This window comes from Lissotriton vulgaris, chromosome 8 (genome assembly GCF_964263255.1).
Source record: "Lissotriton vulgaris chromosome 8, aLisVul1.2, whole genome shotgun sequence".
Lineage (NCBI taxonomy): Eukaryota > Metazoa > Chordata > Amphibia > Caudata > Salamandridae > Lissotriton > Lissotriton vulgaris.
The window spans coordinates 1185036557-1185059279 of NC_141696.1; the positions used below are offsets into that span (position 1 = coordinate 1185036557).

The 22723-nt window shown below is 46.2% G+C and overlaps 1 protein-coding gene across 2 annotated transcripts in view; it reads right to left on the reverse strand.

The window, feature by feature from the left end:
* LOC147698473 (mitochondrial ornithine transporter 1-like) overlaps nucleotides 1–22723 on the reverse strand; it is a 161445-nt gene that overhangs the window by 58497 nt on the left and 80225 nt on the right. For both annotated transcript variants that reach the window (XM_086935053.1, XM_086935052.1), the window contains exons 2-3: nucleotides 16628–16763; nucleotides 9424–9682 (exon numbers count right to left, since the gene is read on the reverse strand). In XM_086935053.1, coding sequence (XP_086791179.1) covers nucleotides 9424–9682; nucleotides 16628–16682 — 314 coding nt within the window. In that variant the 5' untranslated portion in view covers nucleotides 16683–16763. The remainder of the gene's footprint in view (nucleotides 1–9423; nucleotides 9683–16627; nucleotides 16764–22723) is intronic.

Here is a 22723-nt window from a genome sequence, read left to right on the forward strand (position 1 = left end):
ATGGGGATTGAGTGTTTTTAAGGGGAGCGATTTGCACGTGGTATGCATACTACAGCTTGTTACCTCATATAAGGCTACCATCATATCAGGGGATTGTTGCATTGCAGGCCAGCATATTCTTCTCCTGTTAGTTGTAAGTAGTAGCCTATCGTCTGGAAGTCCAACTCGCCTAACCATTAGCGCAGGGTCAATGCAGGGTCATTGCATTGTGATCACCGTTGTGTCTGGACAGGATAGCAAAGTCTACAACCGTTGGCCACATCCTGGTTTCTACCAGGATGTAGTCAATCAATGTCCCTCCCCGTTAAAAGTATGTGTCATGTGTCTGTCCAATTTTGTATGCCCATTGCAAGCCCTAACTGAATAGTTCAAAGTGAGGGATTTAATCTAGAGGGCCATGGGAGACCAGGTTTTAATCAGATATATATATTAGGCTCTGGAATAGCCTATAACCTGTCTTCATCACAGACAGCATCGCCACTGATGAACCAGGGGCTCAAATTGGCAGTTGAAAATGCCCTCTAGGACCATATAAGCACTGTCCATAACGGACAAAAGAGAGGCCAATTGTTACACAGTCAAGGACTATTGGCCTATTCTTATGGGTCTAGAGTAGACGTTAACCAATGCTATTTTAACCATAGGGGCTAAAGTGAGTAGAACGCACAGGTATCATAAGAAGGGAACTCCATCTTCTTTGCCGTACATCCCAAGTGGGTACCTACCCATACGCTGAGTCCACCGGATAGTCTACCCCTTCCCATTGTGATGGTGGCCATGGAGAAGGTTGCAAAACCCGGCCGCAGCAAGTCCTCCCTAGACCATGTTTCCTGGAAGAGGCATAGATCAAACTGATTACAAAGGATCCCCAGTCAGTGGAATCAAGTTGGTTCTTTAGGCCAGCAACATTCCAGGATAATATCCTCAGGGATGTTGGTGTTTCATGGGTACCCAACATTGGTACATTAGGGGCATTACTGTGGGGCAATATCTACCTATGGAATTCTATATATCCCCTCTCCCCTGGTTCTGGCTGCATAATTCTTTTGTCCGGGGTGATGGAGCAAGGATTCGTAGAAAAGAGACTTGTTCGGACGCAATCCTCTCATGTAACTTTTAACCAAGCATTAACCTTGTAATGTGTAAATTAATATGCACAACAGACTACACTAAAGAAGATTAAGCTTGCCTGTGTTTTACTAATAAGTAACTCGAGTGAGATTCTAAAATGGCTGCTAACTGGAAATCTTTAGTACACATGTGTCTACTGCATCTATGTAGTATGACGTACTTTCGCTTGGAGGGAATTTCTTGCGCTTGCGCAACTGCTGACAAGATGGCTGCTTTGAAACTCGCATGCTCAGCATCTGCTTGGCCGAAAAAAAAAGTTATTTTACTAATGCTAACGCGGGGAAAGCATTAACAAGTAAATGGGGTTAGAATAGAGATAGGTGGTATACAGTGAAACCATTTATTTTAGATTTTAACATTTGTCTTTTTGACTCTTTCAATAGTGCTTATTATGGGCCTCTTTACGTGAACCATAGTCTGTTCCCTCCTGATTGCTGCACATGCATAGTAAAACCAAGCTGGAAGAAGCAATGTCATCTTGAACACTGTCCATAGTTAAGAATTGATACTTTTCCTGGGAAACGGAAACGGAACAACAGTCTACTGATATGGATGGTAACCTATGATCTTTTATAATTTGTGACAAAATGATGTGAATGCGGGTGGGAATAAAGACTTATGAATAAAGTTTGAATAAAGAATTAAGGGGATGGGTTTATTAACAAAGGGCTAACTTAAAAGTGTGATATGTAAGCATGGTGTGATGATCACCTCCCCTAGCCGGTCCAATCAGAGTTAGGAGTTTCATGATATTGAACATTTTTGGGTGGTACATAGGTTATAATTGAATGCATTTGATAATTGATTTAAATAGTCTTCCTTCCTATGAATAGACGGAGACTGTTCTGTACTTTGTAAGTGGTTCACATGACTTTATTTAGATAAAGATTTAAAACTCTTCCCAACTCTGTGATCATTTAAAAATGTACAAGTTAGTTGTTTAATGTCATTTCAACTAATGGTCCATCGAGCAGAGGAAAGAACTTTTTGATCAGTGGATGATTAGTTAGGAACCAGAAATAACTAATCTTGGTATGGTAAGAACGTAATAAAAACATGACCCCAGCGGTTTATTACCAGGTAGAGTGAATGTGTGTTTATGGGCCCAGGTGAGTATATGGTATCAGTGTACCTGTTGCCGGTAACCCGCTGGATCAGGGGCATCTATTCCAGGACTTAGACCAGCTTTCTTTGCCCAATTCCAGCTCCACTGAGATGAATTTGAGTTGCATGATTTGGGACATGGACTTATTCATTGGCTCTTCTCCGCCCCTACCTCATTCATACAAGCCTTGGAGGATTCGACCTGTAGCTCTGTTCTTCCTTTCCACAGCCCATAGACATGGTGTGCATTGCACAGCCATGGATCATGACTTATCCTCTCCAATGGTCCCCTCTCAGAGACTTTTGCTGGATCCAACATTTAATGACCAGAGAGTCAATTTGCCCCCACTCCCCCAGAGGCCCATAAGTGTGTACTATTGTTAATGTAAAGAGCACGGGCCTAGGTGACTGGTGTGGGTGTCTACTTTGCAGTTTGGTTATGTTTAGGGTGGGCAATACATAGCTGTTTTGTTCCCTAGTCTAGCTATTGCTGAAGTGGGTGTGACGTCATGGAGGCTGTTAGGTAAAACTGCCTTTGATAATGGTTTTACTGTCCGTTTTGAGTATGCCGACACAGAATTGCATGCACATTCTTTATGTAACCAGGTTGTCTAGTACTACTATTCTGGGATTGGCTTTAGGAACAGGAACATTAGACAAATGTCAGGTGGAATCGAAATTTGCCTAAGCATTGTAACGGTAAGTTTCAATTCTATTAAGGACACGGAGGCGAGGATTATGCTTTTTCCTTCTTCTCTGTTTTATTTACCCAACACACAGCAGCCAAAAAGCAATAACACAAGCCCTAAACCTCCAAACAAAGGTAAAAGGGCTAGAACATTAACAAAACATTTTTCATCAGAAACTACAAGTCCCATGACAGCAAGCCAGGCAGTCCACAGCTTAGTCCTTCTTCCATGTCCATACAGGTTAGAAAGGACGTCCTCTCTGTGACTACTTCCTCTTTCTTCGCGCGAGTCACGCCATAGTATCACTGGTCCTGTTTCGCACCATCATTGCCTGGCAAGAAAATACATAAAGCGTCAGTGGTGCAAGGACAAGAATCCCTATGAACACCATCAAGAACAAAGTATGACTGTTAGAACAATGAAGGTTACAGCTGTACAGTAGCGGAAAACTGACTACTTACTGTAGTACGGGGGGAACTGCCGCCACCGAAGGCCCGGGAGGGATAATCCTCGCCTCCGTGTCCTTAATAGAATTGAAACTTACCGTTACAATGCTTAGGCAAATTTCGATTCTATGTCAGGACTGGAGGCTTCAGATTATGCTAGTTCAAAGCTTACTTACGACCAATTGTGCGATATCCACCACCGGTTTAAAGTAGAACCTCTTAAAGGTGGAATCCGAGGACCAGTCCGCAGCGCGCATGAGGTCCTCCAAGCGGGCTCCCAACGAAAAGGCTTTTGAAGCCATGGCCCCTCTGGCCGAATGAGCACCAAACTGCTTTGTATCAATACCTGCTTCTTGCATTATCCACCGTACCCATCTGGCAATGGTGGGCGACGAGACAGCCTTGTGCGGTTTTCGCAACGCAATCAGGAGCTGTCGCTCGCCCGCAGGGCGAAGTTCTAGGGTCGCTTCCTCATACGCCTTCAAGCACTGCACCACACAGAGTTTGGGGACGTCAACGAAATACGGGTAGGAAATCGACCTTGATCCACATTTCGTATGGCGCCCCAAAGTGAAGACGACCCCATCGGGGGAAAAAACCCTCGCGGAAACATCCAGAGCTCGCACGTCCGACACTCGCCTGCATGAAACCAGGCACAAAAGCATCGCTAATTTAGCTGAGAGCTCCTTCAAGGACAAATACCTATTCTGCTGCCAAGACAAAAATAGATTCAACACAAGGTTAACATCCCAGAGAACCGAATATCGCGGTTCCGGGGGCAAGGCAAGGCGAATGCCCCTCAAAAGTCTACAGACAAAAGGATGTGCCCCAATCGGTGCACCTTCAACTGGGCTGTGGCCTGCTGAGATCGCCGAACGCATTGCATTGATAGTGCGATATGCCAGGCCGGCCGAAGCCGAGTCTGCCAGATAATTTAGAAGTGGCACGACGCCTGCGACCATGGGATCCAGGCCCCGTCGAAGACACCAACGAGACCACTTATTCCAGGCTGAGCGGTATCGCTTCGCCGTGCTACCGGCCCAGGCCTTGGAGAGGAAAGCCTCAGCCGTTCTCGAAAGGCCTGGGAGCGACCAGCGTCGCCCGAAAGCCTCCACGTCATGAGGAGGAGAGAGCTCTGCGTCACCAGAGGAAGGGGGTCCCCGTCCGCATTGAGAAGAAGACGCGGAAGCAGGGGGAGTAGGATTGGAGAATCCCAAGAAAGTTCCAGAAGAACTGGAAACCACACTTGAGATCTGCACCAGGGGGTCACCATGATCACCTCCGCTCGCTGGCGGCGAAGCTGGGCCGCCGCCCTCAGAATCATTGAAAATGGAGGGAAAGCGCACGACCTCTCTTGACCCCAGTCTTGAAGAAAAGCATCCGTGGCCTCCGCGAGAGGGTCCGGCCTCCAGCTGAAGAACCGCGGCAACTGGTGGTCCAGGCGGGATGCAAAGAGGTCCACCGAGAACTGGCCCCAAACACTGTCCAGCCACCCGAAGACCCGTGGGTCCAGCTTCCACTGACTGCAGTCCTTCAAGTGCCGGGAGTGCCAGTCTGCTACTTGATTGGCCCGGCCCGGCAAGTATTCCGCCGTCACCGAGACGTGGTGTGCCAGGCAATAATCCCAGAAATCCTTCGCTAGATCCGCGAGGGCTTTGGAGCGAGGTCCACCCAGATGGTTGACGTAGCGGACAGCAGATAAGTTGTCCATCCGAAGCAGGACACAGGAACGAGCTGATTCTTTGGTCCAACAGCGCACCGCGAAGGACCCCGCCAACAGCTCTAAGCAGTTGATATGCAGTTCCTGCTTCCCGGACGACCAGGCGCCGCCTGTAGAGAATTCTACGCAACGGGCGCCCCAACCCGCTCTGCTGGCGTCGGACTCTATCACTAAATCCGGAACTGGGCCAAAAATCGCCCGACCGTTCCAGGCCTCCATGTGAGCAAGCCACCATGCCATCTCCTCCTTCACTTCGGCGGAGAGAGGGACCACCTGATCGTAGGACAACCCCCGACGTAGATGGTAAGCCTTGAGGCGTTGAAGGGCCCGATAGTGTAAGGGACCCGGGAAGATTGCCTGGATGGATGAAGAAAGCAGTCCCACCACCCGGGCAATCTGCCGGAGGGAAGTATGAGACCTCGAGATCGTCTGGCGCAGAATGTGACGGATCTTGCCTATCTTCCTGGGAGGTAGACTCAGGGTGCATTGTACCGAGTCCACCGTAAAACCCAGAAACACCACTGTCTGAGAAGGAGAGAGAACCGACTTTTCCTCGTTCACGACAAACCCCAGCCCTTGGAGAAGGGACACTGTTTGCTGAAGTTGAAGCAAAAGCTTCTTGGGACATTGCGCCATCAACAGGATGTCGTCTAAATAGACAATCATCCGCACCCCTTGGCTCCGCAAGCGTTCCACCACCGGGTGGAGCAGCTTGGTGAAGCACCAAGGCGCCGAGGAAAGCCCGAATGGAAGGGCGGTAAACTCGAAAACCCGGTCTCTCCACAGGAATTGAAGAAAACGACGGTGCAGAGGGTGGATGGGCACCACCAGATACGCGTCCTTGAGGTCCAGCCGGACCATCCAATCGCCTGGAAGGAGCACGTCCCGCAACAGATGGATACCCTCCATCTTGAAATGCCGGTAAACCAACCATCCATTGAACTCTTTGAGGTTGATTACCGGGCGCTTGCCCCCATCCGGCTTTCCTACAAGGAACAGATTGCTCATAAAACCGGCAGGGTGTTGCGCCGAAAAACAAATGGCTCCCTTGTCCAGTAAGTCGGAGACCTCTTTGTCGACCAACTGCGCATCTGCGTGAGAAAAAACAATAGGATGTGGAGGCCTTCGCTGATAGGGACGATCATAAAAGTCTATGCGAAAACCTCGGACGGTCTGCAAGACCCATGAGTCCGATGTGATCGCGGCCCAGGCCTCCGGAAACAAAGCCAACCGCCCCCCAATGCGGACCTGAGCCGCCGGGATGACACTCACCGTTTGAACTGCTCCCAGCGGAGTTCTTGAAACCACCTCTGCCTCGGAAGCGCTGGCCTCTAGTGGGGTAGAAGGTGTTGAAGTTGGAGGAGGCGTTAAATTGTCCTCGCCCGGAGCCTTGATTCCTGTTGCCAGCCTGCTGCTGACCGCCACGGCCGGTCGCGCGGCCCTCACCGCGACCAGCCCCCCGGGAGAAACGCTGTTGAAAAACTTTTTTAATGCTTGACTGGGCCCTGTCCAGGGACGTAAAGGTGGAAACGAATTTCCCCAACTCTTTAATGAAAGGGTCCCCAAAGAGCCCCCCTTGGGCTACCGCCCCCGCCTCAGAAGAGGCCAAGTCGCCCAGCTTCGGGTCCAACGTAATTAGGAGGGACCTACGACGTTCGGTCGAGAGGGCGCAATTCGCATTGCCCAGGAAAACTACCACTCTCTGAGCCCAATTAGACAGTACGTCTGGAGAGATGGCCGTCCCTGACACTTTGGCCTCCTCAGCCATGTCCAATATCTTTGTGATCGGGCCTATGGCATCCAAAAGTTTATCCTTGCAGGAACGCCAGGAGCGATCAATTCCCTTGCGAGGATCTTTAACGAATTTCGCAAGGAAGGTGGCCATCTTTGGGTCTAATTCTGGGGTAAGGGCCACCTTGCCCTCCAATGTCGGCCTAGGACACTCTCCCCGTAGGCAGCTCCTCGCCTCATTCGCTAGAGGTTTGCGGAGGCGCCCTGCGACAAACTTTGCCACCTTCTCCCCCGGGGTCCAGGCAGCCGACCGCGGATGCATTATCTCATCCGGGTCTAGCATGCCCGAGCTGTCCTGGGGCAGGTCGGCGGCGGAGCCCGAAGGGCGCCAAGAGCGCACAGAGTCCTCCTCATCATCTGTGTCCGCCGGTGACATACCACCCGGGGACGAGGGAGCCGTGGCTACGGACCCCGAAGGGCCCGGGGCTGGTGAAGGCGCAGGGATAGACACGGTCGCCTTGGCCAAAAAAGCGTCACGCAAGCGCTCAAAGGCGTCCCGGTCCACACCCTGCGCCGCCCCAGAAACCCCGTCCTTACACAACTTCTTAGGGGCAGGCGGGACACTGCTAACCGGGACCACTGACGGGTCCGCGACCCCTAGATGGGCCTGAGTGACCCTTTCCCACTCCTGAAAAATGCGGGCAGACAGACGGTCCTCCATAGCGCCCACTATCTCCTGCACACAGCGGTAAATAGAGCTGTCAACCGCAGTGTAGAATTCCTCATCATTTAGGTATTGATGGGATTCCCCTTCCTCATAATATTCCTCCTGATCCATGGCCCAACTAGCAGGGGAACTGCAAGGCAAAAAATCAGGACAGCAGGCAGCACCTGCGCAAAGTGTGGTGCAGACTGAATCTGCCGCTTTTGGCCCCGGTGTAACCGGAGGGGAGAAGGGGGGGGGGGGGGGGGGGGGGACACAGACCCCAAGCGCGCCGACCCTTGCAGGAACCGGGTCCAACCACCTCCCTGCGCGCTTGCGAGTAATGTAATGAAGCAGGATTTTAATAGTGTCCCCAGACAGCAAAAACGCCCGTAGGCGGCACCGCGGTAATAACCGCTATACAGACCCCAGCGGGGCATCACTGAAATGCGGGGAAACGGGCAGCAATACAGACCCAGGCGGACCCGGGCGTAGCGGTGAGGCGGTAACAGGCTCCGGCGGCTCGCTCTCCTCAGCGCGGTTCCCCTGAGGAGAAAGACCGCGCTGGGACCAGCGAGACGCTCCGGCGCCCTCTAGCGGCCGGAGGCGGACGCAAACCGGGTGAAGTCGCGTAAGGGACCGCGAATGTCCCCGCGACTGATGGGGGCTCTGAAAAGGAAACAGAGCAACACGAAACACTCGCATATGAAACCCCAAAATAACAATACATCGAATTCCCACTTCCCCACAAATGAGGAGATAAGGAGAAACACTTAACTGGCTGCGAAGCAGCGAAAAAAGAGGAAGTAGTCACAGAGAGGACGTCCTTTCTAACCTGTATGGACATGGAAGAAGGACTAAGCTGTGGACTGCCTGGCTTGCTGTCATGGGACTTGTAGTTTCTGATGAAAATGTTTTTGTTAATGTTCTAGCCCTTTTACCTTTGTTTGGAGGTTTAGGGCTTGTGTTATTGCTTTTTGGCTGCTGTGTGTTGGGTAAATAAAACAGCGAAGAAGGAAAAAGCATAATCTGAAGCCTCCGGTCCTGACATAGAATCTCATAACATGTAAACTGATAAATAAAAGCTAGGGTTGAGTGTGATTGTATAATAATCACATATAACAAGGACTGAAAAATCAAAGAACACTAAAATCACATTGACAGATATGGAACACATTACACAGATTTTTTGCTACTTAGCTTACTCTTTAGGAGCTTAAGAATATTGGGCTCATGGAATGTAAGGGGAGGAAGGATGAGAATACACTGTGCGTTTCCGGGCCTCACATTGTTTACTTACAGTGGTGTATCTACAGGAGCGGCTGCTGTGCGGGCTAAGTGGCGGGCGGAGGGGTTTGAACAAGAAGGGGAGGATGAGCGGAAAAAAAAAACTACCTGAAGCAGGCCCGTTGCACTTCTGCTCTGAGTCAGACTCCTCGCTGCAGCACAGGGTCCCAGGCTCACCTGCAGCCAATCCTGACACTGCTCTCATGTTTGTAAGCAGCGTCTGGTCTGGTCTGGCCTGAGCGCCTTGAATTTGCGCTCCCAGGGAGACTGGGAGCCTGTGCTTTACAGTCTCCAACCCAGCAACACAGCTGTCTTGGAAACAGCTCATTGACCATGTAGTTTTGGCCGGCCTGAGATGGCCAGCCAAACGGCCATGCGCACTGCTCGCAGTGCCCACCACTCCCCTCTATGACTGCCTCCACGGTAGCTCTACCTCCAAGACTAGAACATGAAAAATAAAATGATGACAAACCTGTTTTATTATCGTTAATTTTCAAGTTTTGAGTCTGGGGAGGCCATAGCGGAGGAGCCGGAGGAGCCGCCACTCTGTATCTAAATTCATTCGATCCTCACACTAAGAATTAAAAAAAAGACAGGCCTTCATTTCCTCACCTCAGTGGTACATTCTTGTCCAATCCCCCGATGGTCCTTACAACTTGTCGACAAAAGCCATAGCACATGAAAAGCACAGAGTTTTCTGCAATGTTGGCCATTAGTGCAGGGCTGGTTCCCATGTAGAAGCTTCTTAGCCCCCCTTGCTTGAAGGTTTTCAAAGCGCAGTCCATTAGTCCCTTGTACATGTTGGGGAACGTCTGCATCTTCACCTTTGCTGTGTCGAAGGGCTGTCCTGCTAGCACACATGCTGTTCCACCTGTGCAGAAAGCATGAAATGAGTTATAAGCAATTTAAAATAATAATTCTTGATTGGTTATTACAATTTTCCTTAAAAAATTTATTGGGTACAGTCTATAAATAAGGAAACATATAAACTGCATGTTTATTTGGTGCATCTTTTAAATCTAAATTGAAAAATGTACTCAGATCCTTTCTTTCTGGGACCTGTTTTCATATTGTGAATACCCACCACTTTCCCTTCCCTAGCTATGAATCAATCAGTTCTTTTGTTGCAAAGTGTATTTAGGTCTTATTGTGAATTTCTCTACACCACAAGAGGGGAATTCTCCATCTAATAATTCAATTTTCATCACATTAATGCAGTTTCTTCATAGCTTTTATGCAACTGACACACAACATAACATGGCCCAAGCATGACAGACTCGAATGATGAAGTCTCTGTGAACATTCACATCATGTCACATTAGGATTACGAAATTTCGTGAACAACCTTTTGTGTAGTCAAAAGGGAATCCAACTTCGGGATTCCAAGTTAACACAGAGACAGACACCGAGTTGCGAAAAGGTAATATTAAAGGAAACCCTCAGACCAGATAGGCCATCTTCAATCGACAACACTCCAACAAGTGTCACAGCCCCCATACTCTGCTTTCCTCACAGCAATTTACAATTTAAAAGCCACCCTCCCTTCCCAGGACAGAAGGGTAGGCTTCCCATTCGCTTTCCTTTAACGTCAACCGTCACTCCCTCCCCACCATGCAGCGTTGAGTTGATGCTTTCAAAGCGCCTGCTCGGTAGTGCTTAACTTGAGCTGGTGGTTTCCAGCACTGGCACTCAATCAGCAACACAAGCGCTTTTCCTGAGCACCAGTTAAGGACCCATTCATATATGGGGAGATTATGTGATTTGCCCAGAATCACAGGATGTTGAGCCGATGCAGAGACTCGAACCTGGTTCCCCAGCTCCGAAGTCTGAAGCTCTGGCCATTACCTCACACCCCACTTTCCTGGTTAGTAGTTGGTTCAGTTTTAGGAGGCGCTAACAGGAGAAATGAGCTGGAGCAAGCTACCTCTGACGAGAGCCGCAGCCTTTTATTAATTAACCACTGCTCCTCGGTAAATATAATTGCCATAAAAACACAAGGGCCATCAGCTTAACATTCGTTCCAAGAACATTCTCACTCTCCTCAAACAATCCTTTAATCAAATTATAGTTAATTACAATAATCATAAAAACAACAGCCATTGAAACAATAACATATTAAAATTAATATGAAACCATCCCCTCAAATTTCTTATTCTTAGAGCATTCCCAAGATAGCTACAAACAGAAATGCCAAACATGCATAAAAGTCTACTTGGATTTACCATCACAAGAACAGAACTCAAGAGTTTTGGAAGAGGCCCAACCTTTTTGGAAGGTACAAGTTATACCCATTCTAAACCTTCCTTGGAGGATCCACTCACATGTGGAGAATACCCATAACTGGAAGGGTTCCATTCTAATACATGTTTTAGCGGATTGGGGTGGTGAGGCGGGAGGGGGTTGGGAAAGAGGGTTGGAAAAGGGGGTGTAAAAAAGAAAATGTACCTTATCGCCATGTAAAACCAAAGGGAATAATGGACGGAGTGTTGTACATTGCAAGCACTCACCGCCCCCGTCCACTGATATGAGTTTAATTCATCATCATTATTTAGCTCACTCCGCCCCCCCAGTTCAGACATGGCCATATGCAAATCAGCCTGCCCCTGTTCCTCATGGGAACAGTTCGTCCCGAACTGCCAAGTCATGTCTTCCCTGGACCGGAAACAAGCATCCTAGGACCAGTTTCTGGCTAATCAGCCGTCAAGAGGCAGGCTAGTTTGAATCCAGTTGCAAAGTGAGCAAAGGACCCACATCTGGGCATACCCTGCCAACTTAGTGCGAACAAAGCAAAACCAAAGGGGAAGATGGACGGAGTGTTGAACATTGCAAGCACTCACCCCCAGTCAACTGATCTGGGTTTAATCCATCATCATTCTTTAGCTTACTCCGCCACCCCAGTTCAGACATGGCCATATGCAAATCAGTCTGACCCTGTGCCTCATGGGAACAGTCCAGCCCAAACTGCCAAGCCATGTCTCTCCTACGTCTCTCATCTGCATAAGGCCGGAACAGGAAGTACCCAGGCTCCCCAAAGCCAATCACAACTCTGCATTGCAGCGTTGTGATTGGTCTGAACGCTGTGGTTTCACTCACAGACGGGGACTGGAAGCCTGGGCATGTTCTCCACCGAGACTGCAATGCAGCTTGTGTGGAGAACATGCAAAGTGAGCATGACTATTTGGCCAGCCCAAGACGGCCAGCCAAACATTCAAGCACACTTACAGGTTGCCCACCACTCCTCCCACTTTTCTGTGAGCAGAGCAGCCCCGCCCCACAAAGCTGCCGCAACAGGAAGAAATAAAATGATAATTACTGAGCTATTATTTTATTTACACTGCTGAAAAGCAGTGGGGTGACGCTCCTACGGCTTAGCGGAGGAGCCGCCACTGTATTTTAGTCAGGCTAGGAGATCTAATGCTTGGCTTTTTTAATTCTATTGTTTGCTCAGCTGAAATACCTCGGTTTATAAAATGCCTTCTTAACCCAGCATTTGTACTAAAGGAGCACACCCTGCCCACAAACTACCAATCCCCAAACTACAAAAAGCTCTTAGGTCAACATAACAGGCAAGTGTAGGGCTCAGATGCCACAATTTCATATGGTCCACAAGAACTAGAGCTGGCCGGGGGAGTACTTAGCACATCTGTGTGTGTGCTTCCTGCTTGCACCTACAACCCCAGTGATTTTCAGCATGCACTGATAAAGACGTCAGGTGATGTCTTACAGAAAGTGCTCAGGGGGCCAAATGGGCACTTAAGTTCATGTTCTATTTCTTCCACCACGGCACTTCACTAATATGGATCTCACCACGCACAAGCTGCACCCATGCAATCCTAAGTGGATGCTCCCTCATTTGAATGGAGGTGTGGCTCCCTTCAAATGAGGGAGTTGCAGTGCACCTGCACTCACACCCTTTAAAAGATGTGGGGGCATGGGCAAACAACTGTCATGAGACGAACTGATGGTGTGTCACGAATGTATGACATTACAATGCATACATTTACAACTCAGTTTTTACATCGCAACATCCTTTACAACGCATCATTTTACATGGCATGCCATTACAACGCATTTTTTAAAACTACACTTACAGCGCATTCCATTACATCATATCATACCATTACAACGCATACCATTACAATGCATTTAAGGTAAGTGTTGGATAGTGTAGTGGTAGAAATGACTATTCTAACTCCAGTGGGTGCAACAGTACGGTAAATGTTGGATAGTGTAGGGGGCACTATGCGTTGTAATGGTGTGCGTTGTAATGACATGTGATGTAATGCCTGCGTTGTAGTGACATGCGTTGTAATGACATGCGTTGTAGTGACATGCAATGTAATGGCTGCGTTGTAGTGACATGCGTTGTAAAGGATGTTGCGATGTAATGACTGGGTTGTAAAGGTTGTTTCCCGTGTGTCACATACGGATAGGAGTACAGTCGGTAAGCTACCTATTGTGTTTGCCCACACAGTGGTGATTTGGTAACCCTAAATTGGGATTCATGGGGGCTTTGTGTAAGGGTGATGCCTAACCTGCATGGGGAATAACACCTGCAATTCACAGTCTGTAAGCAAAGTGTCACTTATGAGTTCTGCTGGGTTGGTACTTCCCACCTGGGTGCAGCCCTGCCTCCTACCAAGCAGGAGGAACCAAACATGTATGTGATGGAGCCTCTTAACTTTTGAAGAAAAAATACTTGCGATTATTAATAATGAAAATCATCAGCATAATAGTTTCAATAGTGTGGTAAACCTCTCTTTAGCTGGGGCCGCTATGACCCCAGCCATGAAGAGTCACACCTACCCACTATGGCATCAGCTTGACTGGGGTGGGGATGTCACCTACTACAGCTCTACATCAATGCTACTAGCCAGATGAGTACTTCAATCTTCAGGGCCCCTAGCATTGCACAGACTCAGGGTCTCTAGCATTGCACGGACTCTCAATCACATTGCGATCTCATCAATGCACACCTCAAAAACGTTGCTCTGCCTTCAGTTAGATTGTTTGGTCACCAGCCTCTGTATTCCCCCCCCCCCCCGTTTTCCCCAAATATTACATGTGAACTCTTCGATTGTTAGCCCCTTTTACCAGTGTCTATATCAGAGGTACTGTTTTAGGGGTATGGATCCACCAGGGAAAACCCATTTATGGCAGCACTGCATTGTGGAATACATTGTGGAATGATTGGTCCTCCCCTTCAGGCCTTCTTGCTGGGGAAACACTAAAGCTCTGACTGCCTCCTTGCTCTTCCGCCACAGACAAGACATGCTGCACTTTTCTAATAGGTCTGACACCTCAGTGGTGGAAGGAGGCTCTACCTGCTGCAAACATCCCTGTTTTCAGTCAGCTCGAGGGATACAGCCAGCATACAGGTCCAGGAAACTACTGCCATTCACCGCCTATAAGTCTTTGCACTCACACTACATGGTTGTCATTTAAGAGGATGGTCACACCAGCCAATAACAGAATAGTACCAGTGTTTTCAAGTTCAGAATCTTTAGGATAATCACTTAGAGCTTCTGGGTGCTCTGCGAACAGAACATCCCAAAACACCAACTTGCCAGGCTTCAACAGAATAGATTTAGAAGAACAAATAACCACGAAAAAACATGCTGACCGCTATTGTGGCAAATAATAACTTAGGAGCCCTTTATAAATGACTGATGGAGCTGAGTGGGATGATATTGAGGTGTAACGTTTCATATTTTAACAGAGCATTGAAAGTAAATGCAGAGCATTCTCTCCTTAGAGTTAATAAGTGAGGCAGGCCTCCACAATCCCCCATGAAGTATTATGTGAGGCGGTGAGAACTCATCCAACGCTTTCATTTGACATGCAAATGCAATTTCTCACCTTGCTTCTTTAGAGTATTGGAGGGATTTGGATTGGTAAATAGGGAAGAGAAAGATTGCAGTCATCTGTGTTTGAGCCCCCACAAAGGTGATCAATTGAGTAATTAAAAGGAAGACTAAGGTTACTCTTACTGTCCTGGCACATGTGACAGGCTTCTTTTTTCTTAAGGCTGATCCAAAATAATATATCATAAAGGGTCTCACACAAACAAGTCAATGACTGAAGGAGACAGACTCAAAGCCCCACTTTGTAAATGGTTATTTATTTGTTATTGAGTGTGTGGATGTGAGATCTAGTAGCCATTTCCATTATTATGTAACCAGACCTCAAATGCCCATTCCCTCCAGACTGTGCACAAACAGCGCTATATGGCCCGGTGAGAACACACCACTAAAGAGGTTGTCTGGCTGGGCAAAACCAGAGTTGCCAACATTTGAAAATAATTTCCCAGGACATTTTGCAGCACAGGGATGCTACAGATAGAAAGTTCTTGTTTGCGTACCTGTGTGTACTAAAGAGGAACAGTTTCTGCAACAATATTACCCAGGACAGTATCCAACTTGCCAGGACTGTCCCTGCAAAAACGGGACAGTTGGCTACTATGGCAAAATTTACTTTAACGTCAGTCTAGGAAGACAGAATTCACTAAAATTCTAGAAACCATGGTTGTGACACTTGTGGTAGAAAGCTAAGTCCATCACTAGTTTAGATTTTCGTTGCTTTTTAAAATGTCTCAGAAAGACAAAAGGCAGCAGGGTAAATGGCAACTGCACTACCTGGGCTAGTCACAAAAGGTACTTTCAACTCATATTGTTCACCTCAAATGGCCAGCTGCCACATGACCACAAATAAATTCAAGAGAACGGCTAATGAGAGGCAATACACAAAATCAGCAAATTACAATGCACACAAAGCCAAGTTCATTCCGCAGGAATTGCGAGTTTTGTTGCAAATCTTTATTTTCCAAAAGTCCTTTGTACATATGTGGAAAACAGCCAACGCGTTTCCCCCTTCACAAAAGGCTTCTTCAGGGCAAAGGTAAGATGGCCAGATGTGTGTGTCAGTTTGTAGAACCCAGCAATAAGGTTATTGTAAAACGGCCACCCCGATTACACACACGGATTTACTCAAGTACTCTATCTGACTACACTGAAGGCTTAATAATGCCATAAGACTCAGCTCTTCGCCATCGGAGACGACGTACATTCTAAATGGACTGAAGATACAAGGGTACTCATTTCTGGCTTGAGGCCTCATGTGTGGCGACAACATCCACCAACAGGGACGTTTTACAATAACACTTATTGCTGGATTCTACAAACTGACACATGAATCTGGCCATCATCTAAAGATTTGCAACAAAACTCACAACACCTGCGGAATGAACTTTGCTTTGTGTACACTTTAATTTGCTGATTTTGTGTATTGCCTCTCAACAGCCTTTCTTTCTCTTTTTAAAATGTCACAGGAATGAATTGTCTAGTTTGTCCCTAGAACAAGAAGACACAAATTAGCTTCAGAAACACGTGGCAGGCTCTGTCAATATAGAGCGCAACAGGCTTATGCAGCAACAGATTCCTGAAGTCACTATCACTATTAAAACTTTTAGCTAGCACAAACGCCATGTTTCACTTCTGACCATTATGCAAAAGTGCATTGCACGCGTCAAGGTACACTTTGCAACTGGCTTTTAGTTTTAAAATAAAGGGCCATAAAAAAAAGTAATTTGACTTTGGAGCGCAATCACCTCTTGTGTCATCATCAAAGCCTATAGTAGCTTAAGGTATCCAGGAGAGAACAAAACACAAGCAAACAGGCAGAAAACCACATATGCAACAGTCTAATGGCAAACAAAACAAGCCCAGTTTGTTAGTCTATTAAAAAATGCCCCACAACTAACAATGAAGGTTTGCATCTGATCTCATAACCTTCAGATATATGGGTGTTCAAGAAATACCTGCAGCTCCTGCAGTAAGGTCGATAGCAGCTTGGATGACAGGATTTGGTCCCATGTTTCACGCCTTGCAGTCTTCTTTTACTGTACATGTCCCCCTATTACAGCAGAGTCAGCCCTGGTTCCAATGCTACATGTGCTGTGGTAAAATAAAGTGTTTATTATTACTTAACAGTATTCAATGGCCATCTTTGCTTCTCAACAGAAAAAAACACATTTAAAAAACACATAAAGTGGGAGACAAGTTGTGAGGCCAGAAATTAGAAAATAATCTCATGGTTGTACTAAGGTTGTTTCAATTATATTATAATTCAATCATAGGATTGAGTTGCTCCTAAGAATGTGTGACTAAACCAATAATCGAAACAAAATTAATACATCCATAAGATTATTTTCTAATTTCTGGCCACAGACCCTGTCTTCCGTATTATAAATAAGAGCAGTGCTTGGAAGGAGCATTACAATTTCTGGACCCACGCGGTTGGTCCTATAGGGTTTCCCTTCAATTTCTCTGCTCAGTTGATAACTGCCAAAAAACAAATTGAAGTGTTCAAATTCTTTATGAACCACCATTTAGAAATGAAGATAAGGGTAAATGGATACTTCTACACATTACAGCACAAAGCATTGCATGATGTAAGACAAACACATATGTTGTGCCCTAATATGCCATGTTTCTTGAGTCATCACAGACTACCAACGGAGTGCAGAAGCACACACATGCAGAGGAAGCTTGCTTCACAGTATTGTGTGAGCAGGACAATAAGAACAGAGTAAAAGTAAGCAAACTGCGGATGACAGTATGGTTGAATGGACAAGAGAAGTGAAAGAGTGACAACCAACATCAGAGGGAGGCTTGAAGGGTGAAAGAAGAAAGGAAGAGGCCTGGGAGCATACACGTTTTCTAAGGGGGTAAAGATCACAAGGTCTATCTAATTCGGAGTTGCCTCCTATTATTATATCCATGTTTCAATGAAGAAGGTGACTGGAAAACTTTCTAACATGAAAGGCTCACACGAATGCAAAATATTGCTTAATATTGAATTATGGATGGTCCTTGACAATTTAAAAAAAGTAACCCGAGACATAACAATGAAACAGTAAAACAAAAGTGAATTGTACAAAAACAATGCAAACTGCAAATGCTGCAGAAAACTGGGTATGGCTGAAGAGTTAGAGTGAAATGCAAATCGAAGGAGTTGGGACCACAACTGCTTCAGACCAATGACAACCAGAGAGACCTGTCTCCTTTAGACAACATGACCTTGGAGTCCTATCTCCTTCAAACAATGTAGCTTTGGTACCATCTCCCCTTTAGGCAATGATGTTGTGAAACTGAATGTAGTCTGTTACCTTTTACCTCTGGCAGCGTTTTCGGCTACCAGGCAGGGAAAGACTTGAACAAGCTTTTCTTTGCAGAAGAGGAATTGATGACAAAGGTGACAGCCTGAAATACCAACTGGCTCCAATTACTAGCAACCAGCCATACTGCAAGGGCTGTGAAAATGAGATGTCACTTACAAGAAGCTGCCCCAGGCCGATCTGACCGCAGAGGTCACCATTCATACCTCAGTCACATGAAACTTCTTTACCTTTCCAGGCCCCACTTCCAAGTCTTTTACAAAGTTACAGGAGGACTTCACATGCACGTCTGAGTACACGACGATGACTATGAATGCAGCTATTGTAAGCCTGCTGCCCACTATCTGCTTATTTATACTGAGCCACCATCCACTAAACCAGTAGTTCCTTCCTCTGGCTGTTCATGCACTGAACCCCAACCTCTTATCTTGCAAAAGGAAAACTCATTCACAATACACAACAACCCACAGACCTAACAAAGCACACATATTTTCTCCAGGCCTTCATCCCTTGCTCTCGCAGTGCACAGGCCTCAATAGTTCCTTTCTGGTTTCAGTGTGGTTTGCATTGTTAGAGCGAGAAATGCGGATCTCTAGTTGGCAGAGGTATGCACCTTGTCCAAGGAGGGACCTAGCCTTCTAGTCAGGATAAGGGCGTTATACACTTAGTGTAACCCCTGCTCACCCCCCTTGGTAGATTAGCACTAGGCAGGCTTATCCCAAAAGCAATGTGTCAGGTATTTGCACACAGACACACAGTAACACGGAGAAAACACTACAAAGGGACACCACACCAGTTTAGAAAAATAAATTATCTTTATATAAACCAACCAACACGACAAACAAACAATCCAACATACACAATTCAAAATATGTCTTTTAAAAGGTTTCAAGTAATTCTGTCCATAGAAATCTATGGATGCGTGATTTTACATAATATACCTTTAGGTGTTTTAAAAATTCACAAGACCAAACAGCTACAGAAGTGCTTCGTCAAATTCAGACTGTAGGGAGAAGTGACGCGTCGATTCCAAGACAGTTCTGGTCTGCAGGTGATGCGATAGAAAAGTTACCGCACAGGTGTGATGCGTGGAAATTTGGATGCACTGCAGGTCGATCTGGAGGCGGTAAACAGGCGCTGCGCTGATTTCCTCAGCCGCAGTCCCACAATGCGTCTATTCTTTCAGTCCCACAGTAGGGTCTGTGTCGGAGTCGGTGCGGTGATCTCAGACTTTGGAGGTCGGTGCACTGGACTCGGCCTGCGGTGACCCAGAACTGGAATAGGCACAACCTGGCAGGTCAGAACTCCCAGCAATGGAGTTCAAGGAAGCTAGTGATGGTGTCATTGTGTCCATGAGACTTCAGAACAGGAGGCAAGCACACACAAGCCTTTGGAGACTCTTCACAAGCAGGTTTACACCCAAGTTCTACTCTTTGTCCTACATTGGCAGAAGCAGCAACGTGCAGGCTAACCCAGCAAAGCAATACACAGCAAAGGGGCAGTCTCTGCTTTACAGCTCTTCAGCTCTTCTCTCTTGGCAGAGGTTCCTCTTCATTCCAGAAGTAATCTAAAGTTCTGGGGGTTGGGGTCTAATATTTATACCCCATTTTCTCTTTGCAGTCTTTGTGCAGGAGTCTCTGAACTCAGTAAAACCAGTTATGTCCTCCCTTGTCCAACTTCACTACAGGGGGTGTAGGCAGCATTGTGCAGAGAGGACACAGCCTATTCAGGTGCTAGTAAAAACTCCTCCCACCACTCTAAATGAAGAAAGGTCTATCCAGCCTGGCTATGAGTCACCCAGTGAAGGCAGGGCACACCTCAACCCCCCTTGTGACTGTCTAGAGTGAATGCATATCCCCAGCTCCTGTCACTCCAAAACCAGACGGTAAATGCCCAAACAAGCAGAGGCACACAGGATGGTTAAACAAGAACACGCCCACTTTCTAGAAGTGTCATTTTCAAACAATTTCAAATCCACCTTCACTAAAAGGTTTGTTATTACATTCTGAGTTCAGAGAGCCTAAACTCCAAATATCTAGCTTTTCTCGATTGAAAGTTACACATGCTAAATGTTACAGTGCAGCCCCAATGATAGCCTATGCGAGAACCAGTCCTTGCAATGTTGAAAAACGAAATGCAGAGTATTTTACTATCAGGACATAAAACACACCAGTACATGTCCCTCCTCTAACACACACTGCACCCTGGCCATGGGGGTATCTTAGGGGTTACTTACATGTAAGAAGAGGGAAGGTTAGGGCCTGGCAAGTGGGTGCACTTGCCAAGACGCCACGAAAGTAGAAACTGCATGTGCCGACACTTACAATTACAATTCACACAGGGAGCACTTGCACTTTGACACTGATCAGCAATGGCAAAGTGTCCAAAGCATCTAAGTCAGAAAAAATTAAATCCAGCACACAGTATAAAAATGCAAGGGGTGAGGCAAGATTTCTGGAGAAACCACGCCAAGGATGGCAAGTCTAACAATAACATTACAGGGAGTTTGGGGAAAATCTATAGCAAGAGTATGGAAAAGACCTCCTTTGCTCCTGGAAAGTGAATTCCTTTAAAATATACTTTCATTAAAGACATATTTTTATTTAAAAAAATAAAGGGTACAAGATCCCATGACACTGAGCTGTTGCAATAAGTGAAATCGAGCTGCACAGTGATGGATCAATTTAATTTAAAAAACTGTTTTGATTGTGACTACTGAGGCTTAATATATGACAGAAACACAAACACAATTGTTGTTCCGAGCGAGCTCTAGCTTGGTCCATGGATCTACCCAGTGATGGAGGCTTGGTGCTCGGTTCACTTCATAATCTTTCTAATAAAACTTGCCGGGAGAGTTTGATCAAAAATTACATAGGCTGAACCTTGAATCTTCTTACAACTGGCACACTATTGTTTAATATTTAATAAGCATCAATTCATTTGCAACCACAATAAAGTGAGGAGATAAAGGAACATCTCAAATCCAACACCGATACTTTTAAGATGGCATTAGTCCCCAATGTCCTGCCACACTTAACAGAGGCTGCTTCACTATCTTTGGTTTTATTGCAGAAGAGAATTGCCAAGACTGCTCATGTCAAGTAATGCAGTGGCTTCCTCACTGGATATCTGTCGGCCAACCAGATGAAGCACTTCCTGCTTCAATCTTCATGTGTTTCTGTTGTAGTGGACAGAACCTCTCTGGTGGTGCACCTGCACTGTTAAAAAGATTACGGCCCTAATAGCACTGAAAGATAACATTATTGGAGCTAAACCCGCCTGCCACACTGTAGCTTTCAACTGGAAAATGAATGAAAAGCTGTGGTGGCTGTGATCAACGTTACAATGTGCCTTTGTGCTGCAGCCGGCATTACCCAGTCAGCACCTGGGCCAGGGAGACGGGCAAGGACTTCCCATCTTAAAATATTTAAACTTGCCATTACATGAACTGGAAATTGTCAGCTTCACATAACTGCATTTGTTTCAGCATGCAGAATTTTCTGAAGGAAACCCAATGCGAAAATGATTCACAATCGTTTCCTAAATTTAGACTTTTAAAAACCTGAGTTCATTTTTGTGAGAAACTGCAAAATCAAATGCTGCAAAAAAACATTCCAGGAAACTGCGCGAGCAGATACTTTCCTGAAGAAAACTGTAACCAATGTTTTTGGATGTGTTACCCCACATTCATACATCAAACAGCTGCCCACTCCCGTGGAGCAGTCTACACACCCACTGGTAATCGGTGTGTTTCTCTGCCCTAGTCATCTGCTCTTTAGTTCTGTTTCCATGTCACCGATTCTCCGTCACTCTTAAACCACTCTCTCTACCTCCTTCTTCTCCAACTATCCTCTCGTTCTGTAGTTTCCATGCTTGCTCTCTCGCTTCTTGTGGTTGTTCATTCTATTTACCTCTTCCCTATACTCCCATCCTGAGTCCTTATCATCCTTCTAGGCTCTGCTGCTTCTTCACCAGCTATCCTTTAAGGTTACAAGCCTTCATTAGCTCTCTTTTATCACCATCCTCTTTTCTTTCCCTTTGCCTTTCCCACCATTTTCATTCTCCCCCTGTCTCTTTCTAAGCCCACACTCACCCTCTTCGACTATACCTCACTATTTTACCAAGTTTATTCTTTTTTCAATCTTTTTCTCGTCTAATCTCTGGGCTCAGACCGTGTGATCTTCTTTCTCTTTTTCCTTTCTCTTCTAACTCCACCTCTATTGATCCTACATCGACAGTGGCTCACAATCGTAACCCTTCCATGATCAGCTCCTGCTAGTGGCAGGACTACAGTGCTGCTGGGCAGGACCAGCTTTAGGGCAGTACGACAAGGGAGTTTGTTTGAAAAACGAAGTTGCGCTATTTGAACAAATTACTTGATTAATTAGCCCAAAGTTGTGGCTAACATATGAAAAATATATGCAACAATTTACTCATTCTAATGATAATTAATATATAGTAACCAATTGCAAAACACGGGTGTGAATTTTTCAGTTTAGGCTCATTTAATGTAAGTGAACAAAGTAAAGGGTACACAGACTGATAATCAAAACACGACAGAGGCAGATAAATCATATACACACATTATAACCTTCAAATCATTAGTGTAAACATTTATTCCAAACTAATAACAGGGTAAAAAAGGAGTATGAAGGCAGAAAACAATTCCTGATGAAATAAATAACAAAGGAATTAGATGAAATTGTCGACGTTTCGGTCTTTGTGGCATACAAGTCC